Source organism: Muscardinus avellanarius (assembly GCF_963383645.1).
Source record: "Muscardinus avellanarius genome assembly, chromosome: 13".
Lineage (NCBI taxonomy): Eukaryota > Metazoa > Chordata > Mammalia > Rodentia > Gliridae > Muscardinus > Muscardinus avellanarius.
The window spans coordinates 70,968,825-70,980,929 of NC_137799.1; the positions used below are offsets into that span (position 1 = coordinate 70,968,825).

Consider the following 12,105-nt stretch of genomic DNA (forward strand, 5'->3'; position numbering starts at 1 on the left):
CAAACAGGATCTTGCTAGGTTGCTGAGAATCTTATTAAATTGCTGAGACTGGCCTTGAACCTGTGATCTTTCAATCTCAGCCACCCAAGTACTAAGATACACACATGTGCCCCCATACCTAGCTGCCACATGAGAATTTTCACAGGAGTTATCTGTATTACAGACTCACAAACACATGCTCTCACTATTGCTGGCTGATGCCTATGGTTAGATTCTTTGATTTAAGAAACCCAAACAAAACACTGTAATTCATTCATTAATCAAGATTGAAGATACTTTGCATTGGCTTCTACCTATCTACAAAAGATTTAGAACTAATTATGCTCATGTAGGTAGGGAAAGAGTGTAATTAACCTAGTCATGTACAGGGAAACATATGATAGAAATCACTTGTAAGAAAAATTACTCATTACTAAAAATCACTCATACTAAAGACAATTTGGGTTCCCAAGTCCCAAGATCATTATCCATTCAGATACTCCACTGAGGAAAGTTCACGAACGCAGCTATCTTCCATGCAGATTGTATACGAAATAATGAGTAACAGGGCCGTAGATGGAAGGGAATCCCTAAGTATGAAAATTCTGTGTAACCTGAATTCAAGAAAACAGATTCTGACGAGGCACTTTACTTAAATTACTACAACACTGGGCTACAAACACCCTCAGTTTATAAAGAAATGGTCTTATTCCAAATATCTTATAATCTGTTATAAAGTAAATGCATTTTATTCCCCAGCAGGTCTTGTTATAATCGGCCAAAACAACATTCGAGTATGCTGGCACCTTGAGGACTCATTCTGCTTCACTGGAAACCTAAGCTTACAGGAACCACTTGGGTTATTTTTACTGTCACTTAAGTGGAGCTTTGAGCATTCAGATAGGTGATCAGGCAATAAAAAGTACCTGGGAATATCAAATTAACCCATGTTTGCACATTACTTGGATTGTGTCTTAAGAAAAAAAAAAAACCAATGGGAACATTTTGACTCTGGTAACTGGTCAATCCAGTTAAACAGGACTCTGCTTCAAACTACTGGTTTCACCTATTTGGACACTGAACTATCATATACATCCAATGGCTGTAACACCACCGTGTGCGCTGACTCTTACTACCTGATAACCTTTACACTCAAATATGCAAAACCACCTTACAGTCTTTCTTTTGCCTATAAAAGTCTTGCAGAAGAAAGCTGCAATGAACTATGCAATCTTTGGGTAAAAAAAAAAAAAATTTGAGAAAAATCAGAGAGTAACCTGATTTGAAAAACAAATATCTCAATAAGATTCCTATGTTTTATTTGATGCTTTTCTCACTGAAAATTATGCCAACAGGCTTTTCTGATGTTTTATGTGTCTATGAAGGCTGAAAACATATTTTCTATCACTTCATTAAAAAATACATCATGCCTCCTAATGTACATGATATACATTCACAAACACATCAAAGTCAATCACTAAGCCAAACATGAGAAGGAGGGAGGGGATAGGAATGGGGTTGGAAGTGGGAACGGCTAAATGAGTATATGTGCATGTATCCCTCTTCCATCTTGTATCCCATTGAGATGTATGATTACAATGCACAAATAAAAAATTAAAATAAATAAGAAAAAAAGAAAAATACATCATGCCAAGGCTTCCCTTGCAGGACTGAGCTTAACTTATAATAACAGTCAAAAAGAGAAAGAGGGAGATAAAATATTTTTGTTTATTTGTTTGTGGTGCTGAGGGTTGAACCCTGGGTCATTCTACCTTTCAGTATCCTCCCAGCCCAATTTTATTTTTAACTTGGAACAGAGCCTTGCTAAGTTGCTGAGTCTCACTGCCGAGGCTGGCTTCAAACCTTCATCCTTCTGTCTCAGCCTCCAAAGTACTAGGATTCCAGACTTGTGCCACCATGCCCAGCTGAGAAGAACAGTTAGAAAAAAATCAACATCACAATGAAAAAGACATCTGGCAGAGTACTGTCCCAAGGATTCCCTGAGCACACGTATTAATATCATGAGTTTTCAAGAAATGTCACAAATAAATGACAAGAGCACAGTTCTGCTTGTATGCATCCACTGAGAGATGTGGAAGGGAGATTTACATATTTATTTTTGGCTTGATGTCACACAGCCCTGGAAACTGAACTCCTGAAATGGCTGGACATCTGAGCAGTAGGTGGGATGCTTTCGGGCTTGAACCCTTGACTACTGCTTAAGCAAAAATGTACCCTACAGACAACTGTGTGAAATACCTTGTTATCACCAAGAACTATTCTAAATTAGATGCTATATAATTAAAAAATTCTCTTTTTATTTTATTTACTGGTGCTTTGTAGTCAGACATCTTAATAAGGTGCAAGATGGGAGAGGCATACAATGGACACATCACTTATTTAGCCCTTCCCCACTTTCCACCCCATTCCCTCACCTCTCCCCAGTGGTATACAGAAGTCCACTAAAAACAACAAATTTTTATTTTTATTCTGAAGGCACTAAGAGTCAAGAATCTGTCACTGTCCTAAAAAAAATCTTCCCACTAATATCCAGTTGATCCTCAATTAGAAAAAAGTAGCAACTTTATATATTCAATACCACAAAAATATTTATTCAAGATAAAAAGAAATTGTTTTCCAAAAAACACAACCCCATTTTAACAACATGATTCCACTTTTATGTCACAGAATTGCTTGATACAATAACTAATATTTACTGTATACTTATAGGGTGTGTTCTTGTGCTTTAAATAAACTTTTCCATGTAATTCTCACAACAAATCATTGAGGCAAATAACTGTTCCTGTCACCCTTTCAACAGATTGAGAAACTAAAGTACTATGTAATAGAGCTCCTAGTAAAATAGCCTACAAGAAAATAATAGTAAAGTAGTATGATTAGGTTTTCTTACACAGTTATAAATACAAAAGGTTGCATGCCAACATGATGTGGACAGTGATCCAATTTACTAATATCACCATGTCATGTTCAACTCCATTTATATATTCCTGGTGGCTTTATCTAGCCCCATCTTCTTTTATCTCCTAAAGCCACCCTGTGGATGTCAGAGAATACCCAGACAGAATGGAGACCTCAAGGTCATGCTAAATGCACATAACAGCACATTCATCCTGAAACACTACAGAGATTGGTTTCATATAATGTGATATTTCAATACTTTCAAAATTATTCCTCCTCTGACCCTTAAGTAGATACATAGAGTTTACTTCTTTTTCTTTCATTTTAAGGGCAATAATAAAAGATCAGGCTGAGAAGTTTAAAATGATTTATAAATATATACTGCATAAAAATGCTCCTAATAAGGAGAAGAGAGAATTAAATGAGGTTATAACAGGATAAAGAAAACCTACCCTATTATTCAAGAGCAACAGTGAACATAACAAATCTCCCAAGAAAAACAAAAGGACTCCTCTGTTATGCTGGGCAATGTTCTCTCTTTTTTTTTAAGCATATACTACCTTAACACTAAAAGTAAAAAGTAATCCTTTTCCAATTAAATCTCAAGGTCAACCATATTCACCTTCAATGGCATGGTTCTTAGGGTTGTCTGTATTGTGAAGTTGTCCTTCAAGTGTTCTGAGCAGCTCAAGGCTATTCTTCACTAGATAATGCAGATTTTCACAAAACAAAGGTGTACTGATGGCTTATTTTTTTTTTAAATGTGGACAGGTACAGCATAATATTGAGGGAAATGCTTAAAGGAACCAACCAGAATTCTTAATGTATAGACACAGAAGTTTCCTCCACCACAGAGAAGTTGGGACAAGTGACTCTCAATCATTCCGTCTAACGGAGGGGAGAAGAACTCCAGATATGCCAAAGCATCAAGAAATCCGCTTTGGAAAGCATTCTTTTCCTTTGCGCTTGAATAAAGATGCGTCTAGAATGAGGTAATTCACTCTGAACTAAGTCTTAAAGCCTCATGAAAGAGACAGGGTCCAGGAAGGGCTAGGAAGGGCCTTGGTTTCCTTCCTTCTATCTTTCTTCCCTTCTTTTCCTTCTTTATCTAACCTCTCCTAGCAAGACATTCCAGGAAGAAAAGACAGACCTTTCTCCTTATTCCTGCTAAGGGCACAGAGTGCTTACATGCTGGACATCCTCAAAGCATGAAAGGGAAGAGAAGGAGGCTGACAAGAAAAGTAAAATTTCTTCACATTAATCATGTGAGATAAACATTGGGTGATGCTCAGAGATCTTCACAAAATAGACTGGTTGCCTGGGCAGCCATTACTCCTTTGCCAAGAAATTGAACCCTACCTCCAATTTGACTCCCAATTTACCTTCTTGGCATTCATTGCAGTTTATAATTATATATTTAGGTGAATGTTTGATTAACATATGCCTACATCTCTCTGTTTTCTCTCTTGCACACTCTCTACGCTCACAGCAAGCATTAAGTTAATAGTTGTTGAATGAAAAGCACAAGATAGAAAGAATAAGTGCTATTAGCAAACCTGAAGGCATGAATTTGGAAGGAGCCAAATTACAGATTTTGTAGAGTAGGCAGCAACTTGAGAGATACTGTAACAAGTCCTGCTCTGCAGAGATTAACATAAAAATATAGGCACAATCATTTGCATCCATGATGGTACAACTCCCTACTATGGTAGGAATCTATTATTTATAAACTAAAAGCTCAAATCTGGACACACACACACACACACACACACACACACACACACACACACATATATATATATATATATATATATATATATATATATATATTTTTTTTTTTTTTTTTCCCCAGTACTGGGGATGGAGCCTAGGGGCATTCTACCTCTGAGCTACACCCCACCCCTGTTTTTTAATCTTTATTTTGAAACAGGATCTCACTGAGTTGCAAAGGGCCTTACTTAGTAGGTGAGATTGTCCTCCAACCATGATTCTCCTGTCTCAGCCTCCAAAATTTTGGGATTACAAGTGTGCACCACCATGCCCAGCTAGGACCATTGGATTTTAATTTTAAAAAAATGCAGAAGACAAGCTTGATACTTAGGAGGCCAAGACAGGAGGATCTCAGGTTCAAGGCCAGCCTCAGTAACTCAGCAAGATCTATTTCAAAATAAAATAGGATTAAGTGTGTATCTCAGAGGTAGAATGCCCCAGTTTCAATTCCCAGTACCTAATAACCCCCACCTTACACACAAAAATCAATAAATTAGTAAATAAATAAAGAGGAAGAGCACCGGGCGTGGTGGCACATGCTTGTAATCCCCACGCTTGGGAGGCGGAGACAGGAGGATCGCGCCAGCAGCGCTGGTTTAAGAGAGACCCTGTTTCCAAAAATAAAATAGGCCTGGGAGTGTAGCCCGGAAGTAGAAGGGCTTCCAGGAACCCCAGTACCACCAAAAAAAAAAAAAAAAAAAAAAGAGGAAGAAAGGGATGGATAGATATAGAATGTGAAGAACTTTAGTGCCAAAACTACCAACATTGACAACCTCTGCAAAACATACCCCTAGATTAGGAAAAAGAAAAACTTCCATTAGAGGGGTACACTTTCAGAATACCATAGAATCCTTTCTATGTGTCCTCTCTAACTCTGAAAATGTCTTGTTAAATCAGAAACTGGGAGCTGGAATTTTGCAAAGTCTATAATGGTACACTGACATGAAAATGATGTATTCTTCACCAACAAAATGTCTAAATCCAAGCCCTGAGTCACCCCTCACTCATCTTCACAATAATGTAAGCTATCTCACACTAAAGAAAGCAGGTGCAAGAAGGCACCTTCTCAATCACTTATTCCTCCTACTTAATTATGAAATAGGTATGAGAATTCAGGAGCCATGAAATTAATTATTTTTTGAAAAACATTTTGTTCAATTATTCAGCACAGAGAATAAATGATTAAAATGCTACTGATCCTCAATCTTCACAATTCCAAGGAAGACATTTTGTTGATGTCTGTATGTGGCCTAATCAGAATTTATCGTTAAAATAAAATACAGATGGTCCTCAGTATCCACAGGGATTGGGTTACAAGATGCCTGTGGATACAAAACCTGAAGATGCTCCAGTTTTTTGTATATAATGCATTGTATTTACATGTAATCTAAACATCCTCTTGTGTACTTTAAACATTTCTAGATTAGTTATAATACCTGTGCAATGTTAATGCTATGTAAATTGCTATTCTGCATTGTTTGGGAAAAGGCAACAAGAAAAATGTCTTAATATTTTCAATACAAAAAAGAATATTTTTTGCCGGGCGTGGTGGCGCACGCTTGTAATCCCCACGCTTGGGAGGCTGAGACAGGAGGATCGCACGGCTTCGAAGCCAGCCTCAGCTATTTAGTGAGGCTTTCAGCAACTTTGTGAGACCCTGTTTCCAAATAAAATATAAAAAAGGTCTGGAAGTATAGTCTAGAGGTAGAAAGCCTCTGGGTTCCACCCCCAGTACCACCAAAAAAAAAAAAAGAATATTTTTTCAAATTATTCTTCTGGGGATTGAACCCAGGGCCTTACACATGCTAGGCAAATGCTTTACCACTGAGCTATAGTCACAGCCCAGACAGAATTCTTTAACAATACTTTAGATCCTTGGTTGCTTAAATACAAGGATGCAGGATCCATAGATATGGAAGGCTAACTCTCAACCAAACTAGCTATATTATTGGACTGCTTGAGCTTCAAAGAGGATCTGTATTCATAGTTCTATACCCAGGAAGTTACTCTTGAATTGAGGTATAATATCTTCAGAGCAGAAATCTTAAATTCTATCCTTCATTTCTCATTATAATTAGGATATATTTTACCTCAGACTATTTTTCTCTGTAACTACCTGAAACCCTCATCTGCACAGTTACCTTACTGTGCCACCAGGGCAGCAGAACTGAATGTGCAATTTTGTCATCACCATCTATCTAAATAGGCTGAAATTTGTTCCAAAAGTATCCTGAAAACTATTTTGCACATATTCCTTGGGCTGATTTCAATCTGTGTACTGTGCTCTCTTTTTAATTTTCATTCCAGTTTCTTAATTCAGCAGTCTCCTACTAGGCTGCCATTAAACACTTACCTATGTCTACATTTTCCTGTTCTTGTCAACTGTACTTAGTTATAAAATAATTCTACTCTATTAAACAATGGAATATAGGCTGTGCATTGCTTTGGTTCAGCACATCCTATCCATGAGACCTTTATCTCCAGGACTTTGATATCTGTTTTCACACCATACTGACATATGCAATTGTTGTCAATCAATAATTTAAACCTTCCATTAGCACAGAAAGTGGTTCTTTTAATCAAAGAGCAATTCTTCAACTGGTCCCTGCCCATACAGTGAGAGCTCAGGCACTACCACCAGGGTATTTACCTTCTTCTTTCTCCTCCTCTTCTTCTTCTCTTTGGCTGCTTGGGCTTGCTTGTGCTCCCAAACCAGGTTGGTCAGATTGGCCACATATTCATCAGTCTGCTGCAAAAGGTAAGCTAAACGCCTATCTTTCTTTTGATCGATCAGTTTCCTATAGCCTTCTTCATCTTCTGCCTGTTAAGGAAAGGAGAGGATGGTGACGCCATGACACACATTTGCAAATCCGTATCTGCTCCTTCCTCTCACTGACACTCTGAACTTGGGTGGTGAGTGGAGCAGAGCAGCTTGGCCAGGCTGTGCGTGCCATCACCTGGAGTCTGGGACTAGGCAAACCCCAGATGTCCAACACCTCCCTCCCAGGGTGCTGAGGTTCATGGCAAAGTCAGGGAACAAAGCCCCCTCTATGTGGTGTGACCATGCACTCTGAGTCAGCTCTTTGTTCTTCTGTGTTTCTTTAAACTACACAAAAATAATGTTGAAATTTGACAATTCCCCCACTGAAGTTTATTTTTAACTTTATATTTTAGAAAATTTTAAATATAATCAAAACTGGGTAGCATGGTACAATCACTTATATAACTAACACCAAGCAACAAAAATTAACTTGTAGAAATTCCTGTTTTATTGCTACCCTTCCAGAACTCCTTCTCCTGAACTAGACTGTCCCAAAGCAAATTCCAGATACAGTATCCTTCTTTCATTCATAAATATTTCAGTAAGACAAGAAGCCAAAGTGGACTTTAAATAAATTTTTATATTAGAGAAATCTTTTCTTTTTTTGTTTTGTATTAGAAACATTGTGGCTGATGAGAGGCCAAATTTAGGAGATTTTTGTCAGACATCTGCACTGAGTTATGGGCCTAGGTGACTGGAGACAAGTCATTTAGCACCTGAAGTCTGGCACGGCTGAGTGATAAAACACAATAATTTCTACCTCCACCTCCCATTAAGCAACATTATCAGGTTAAATGGAATAAAACTCTGATGTACTCTGAGCCATTTCCAGAGAAATCTTTTTTATGTTTCCCAATAAAAGGACACTCTAAAATATTCTTCTCCTGTGATGCCTGGATAAAAGAAGCAGGCTGCAAAATCCTTACGAAGCAACGCCATCACAGCAGACTCTCTGTCTTCAATCCTAGGGTGTCGCTCTGGCGTTTGCCAAGTGACAGCAGCTCCATCCCTCAGCCTAGTGGCTGTCTGCCCCGTGAATGAGCATGAACCTCAAATGCTATTATAACTCTAATTGCTTTTGGTTATGGTTGATCTCACTTGAAGAAAGAGTGATAAAAAACTTCAGTTTCTCTATTATCTGTATATTCCATCATTTAATTGCAAAAATTAATGATTTGCAAATGCCTAATCATTAGTGTCAAACCAATCTGTTACTGAAGTTCTAATACAGTTTCACTTCGGTGGAATCAGACAGATTTGACTGCGGACTGCTCCAATGACTATAAAATGATCTCCCTCACTGGGCGTGGTGACAGTGCTTATAATCCCAGTATTTGGAAGGCTGAGACAGGGGGATCATGGGTTTGAGGCCATTCTCCGCAAATTAGTGATACCCTGTCTCAAACTAAAAAATAAAATAGAGCTGGGTGTGTAGCTCAGAGGCAGAGCACCTCTGGGTCCAATCTCTCGTACCCTGTTTCCCTCCCCAAAATGGAGAGGAAAAGAGGGTAAGATGGCAAGATTTAGAAATACCTAAAATGGAACCTGTTAAAACATGGTGTTTACTTTATGGACTACAAATCCAATTAATGAAAATAACATGCAAACTGCAATACCAGCAAGGAAGACAGTGTCACGTAGAATTCTCCAAGGACACAGTCATGTGCTGAGGCTCTGTGTTCACCCATTCAGGCATCCTGCCCCAGGCAGATCTGCAGGTCTCATATAATCTTCACTGACTGCTCACACTTTTCTAAAATCCAGTGTGCTTTGTACAGTTCCCCAAATAAATGTTAAATAAAACCAAATACTCCAATGATATAACCCTATCCCTTCTGTGTTTATATATCCACTAAAAACTTAACAGTATAAATGTAATGATCCGTGAACAACCTTTGTGAATAACACAGCTACCACAAAAAAGCAACATCTCAAAATTCACTTAAAAACTGCTGTTTTATTGGCCAGGCATGGTAGCACACGCTTATAACCCCAGCATTTGGAAGGTGGTGACCAGAGGATCACAGCTCACGGACAGCCTCAGCTACTTAGCGATGCCCTTCACAACTCAGTGAGACCCTGTTTCAAAAATAAAAAGCACTAAAAAATAGGACCAGGGGTGTAGCTCAGAGGTGCAATGCCTCTAAGTTCCATCCCCAGTACCAAAAAGAAAAACAAAACAAAAAACTGCTGTTTTATACTGTTAGAGAATATTTTCTTATAAGCATCAAGAGGCTTCAAATACCTTCTTCAATTCAAAGACATGAACAAAAAATACTTGGGTCGTTCATCTCAAAGTACTTGGGCCATACTTTTACAAGAACTGCATTTGCCATTCCTCCGGATCTAGTTATCAAACTCTAGCAAGACACGGTTCCCGCCTTTATGTCCGAAGCTATAGTCTGCACAGCAGTGGTACTCTCAGACACGGAAACACTACATTCATCAGGTATGGTCCGGGATTTATGGCATGCATTGTCCAGGAAGAAGAGGCTCTTAGTACATTCTCCGGACGGTCATATAAATTTATTAACATGTTTAATAATCAGCTTGCACTTTTTCCTTCTCCTACGGCCATCTTTCCCATTCTCCACGCACAGCAGAGGCCTACAGCAGCTCATCTTGCTGGGCTCCCGCTGAGGACCACTTACCATCAATCTCCGCATTCTCTCCTTTTCGATCCGCTCCGTCTCCTTCTTCTGCTCCCTTTCAGTGTTGGCATGCCAGGTTGCCACTGCTTTGGAAAGCTTCTGGATCTTGCCAGCCACAGAACGATGGTATTCCTTAAAATCTTTTGCATGTTGCAAAATACTGTTCAGGTATTCCTAAAGGATTTGTGAGGGAGAGAAAGAGAATACTTCAGATCCATTTTTCAGTGTTCTGTGAGGTATTAACTAGTCTGAGAAGCATCTCAGAAGGTATGAAACACACTTCAAAGTCTAGAATCTATTTGGGGATGGGTGCCCAGGTGTTTCTTGGCAGGTACGTTTCAAGCTAAGGAGCTGGTGGGAGCAGTCACCCCTCCAGGGCTGTGTGGTTCCAAACCGGTGGGAGGAGAAGCCACCTCTGGTTCCATGGTATGGCCCCTTCAAAATGGGAAGATCTAAGGTTGAGGGAGATCAAAAAAATGACAATGACAATGTTTAAAGCATGTCATTCAACTCACTGACTCTAAAATACACCTCAGGAACCTGGATATTTCTTAAATAAAGGAGGGGGAAAATGTACTCTATTAACACTAAAATCCAGTAATGTCGTGTGTGTGTGTGTGTGTGTGTGTGTGTGTGTGTGTGTGTGCGCGCGCGCATGTGCCCACGTGTAAATGGGGATTGAACCCAGGGGTATTCTACCTCTGAACTACATCCCCAGACCTACTTTATCTTTTATTTTGAGACAGGGTTTCACTACATTGTGGAGGGCTTCACAAGGTTGCTAAGGCTGGCTGTGGACCTGTGATCCTGTCTCAGCCTCCCAAGTACTGGGATTACAGGTGTGTGCCACCACACCAGGCCAATATGTCTTTCAAAAGGACATTAGTGGACACTAAATTAAGCACAGGGGAACAAGCAAAATTTATAAGGTTATGACACAAAAACAAATCCTACATCATTATTCCCAAACCCCTATAAAGGAATTTTTTTTTTTTAATATTTGCCCCTGTGAAAACTCCAACTGGGTCCTTCAAAGAGTCAAGGATCCTTTACTTATATTTGTTATAAAAATAACTCTCTGCTCTCATCTTTCCTTTTCTAAGCTGCCTTGCCCAGGATTTTGCTCTGGGATGCACCTGTGATACCATCAGATAATGGCTGAGACAGGGGCTGAATGCTTGTGCCCACTCTAACCTCCAATGTGATGGTATTAGAAAGTGGGACCTGCACAAATGGGGATAGTGTCCTTTATAAAGGGATGCCAGAGAACTTTCTCACTCCCTTCCTGCCAGGTGAGGACTCAAGTTGACAGTCTACAACCAGAAGAGGGCCCTCACCAGAACCAACCCACGCTACCATGCTGATCTGGGCCTCCCAGCATCCAGAACATAGAGAAATAATATTTTTTTTCTTTATAAGCTACCCAGTCTTTGGTATTTTGTTATAACAGCCTCAACTGACACTACTTCAATTCAAAAAAGCTGGGTCCTAAACTTTATTCTACTGCCGACCAATTGTGTGACCTTGGGCAGGTTACCCATTTGCCTGTCTTGGCCTACGTGCCCTTGTCTATAAAAAAGATACAGTTGGATCACTGTTAAACACTAAGGGACCCTCTGTTCTGCGATGCCCCCTCCACCTGAATGGGATGTGTCTACTGTCATGCTGACCCTGCCCAGGACCCCGTTGAACACCTCTGTCCAAGCTAGGGTAAGCAAAGCCCAGTTCTAAGGACCTGGTGTTTCTGGCGGCGCTTCCTCTCCTGCTCAATCTTCTGCTGCTTCTCCAGCTTCTCGGTCATGCGAGCTTCTCTCAGAGTCTGGCGCTTGCTCCGTTTGTATGCCTTGGAGTTGAGGGCCGTCTCCAGGGTGGTGTCCCTGCGCATGCAGGCCACCACCTCCTGTCTCAGCTGTCAAGAGGAGAGCAGTTAGACAGTTTCCCATACAGAAGCAGATTCCTGAGCCC

At 39.8% G+C, this 12,105-nt stretch overlaps 1 protein-coding gene across 3 annotated transcripts in view; it reads right to left on the minus strand.

Annotated features, from left to right (window-relative positions):
• Positions 1 to 12,105, minus strand: part of SMARCA2 (SWI/SNF related BAF chromatin remodeling complex subunit ATPase 2) — a gene marked incomplete at both ends in the record, with an annotated part of 188,879 nt that overhangs the window by 138,331 nt on the left and 38,443 nt on the right. For all 3 annotated transcript variants that reach the window (XM_080709568.1, XM_080709567.1, XM_080709566.1), the window contains 3 exons: positions 7,319 to 7,489; positions 10,141 to 10,314; positions 11,876 to 12,049. In XM_080709568.1, coding sequence (XP_080565694.1) covers positions 7,319 to 7,489; positions 10,141 to 10,314; positions 11,876 to 12,049 — 519 coding nt within the window. The remainder of the gene's footprint in view (positions 1 to 7,318; positions 7,490 to 10,140; positions 10,315 to 11,875; positions 12,050 to 12,105) is intronic.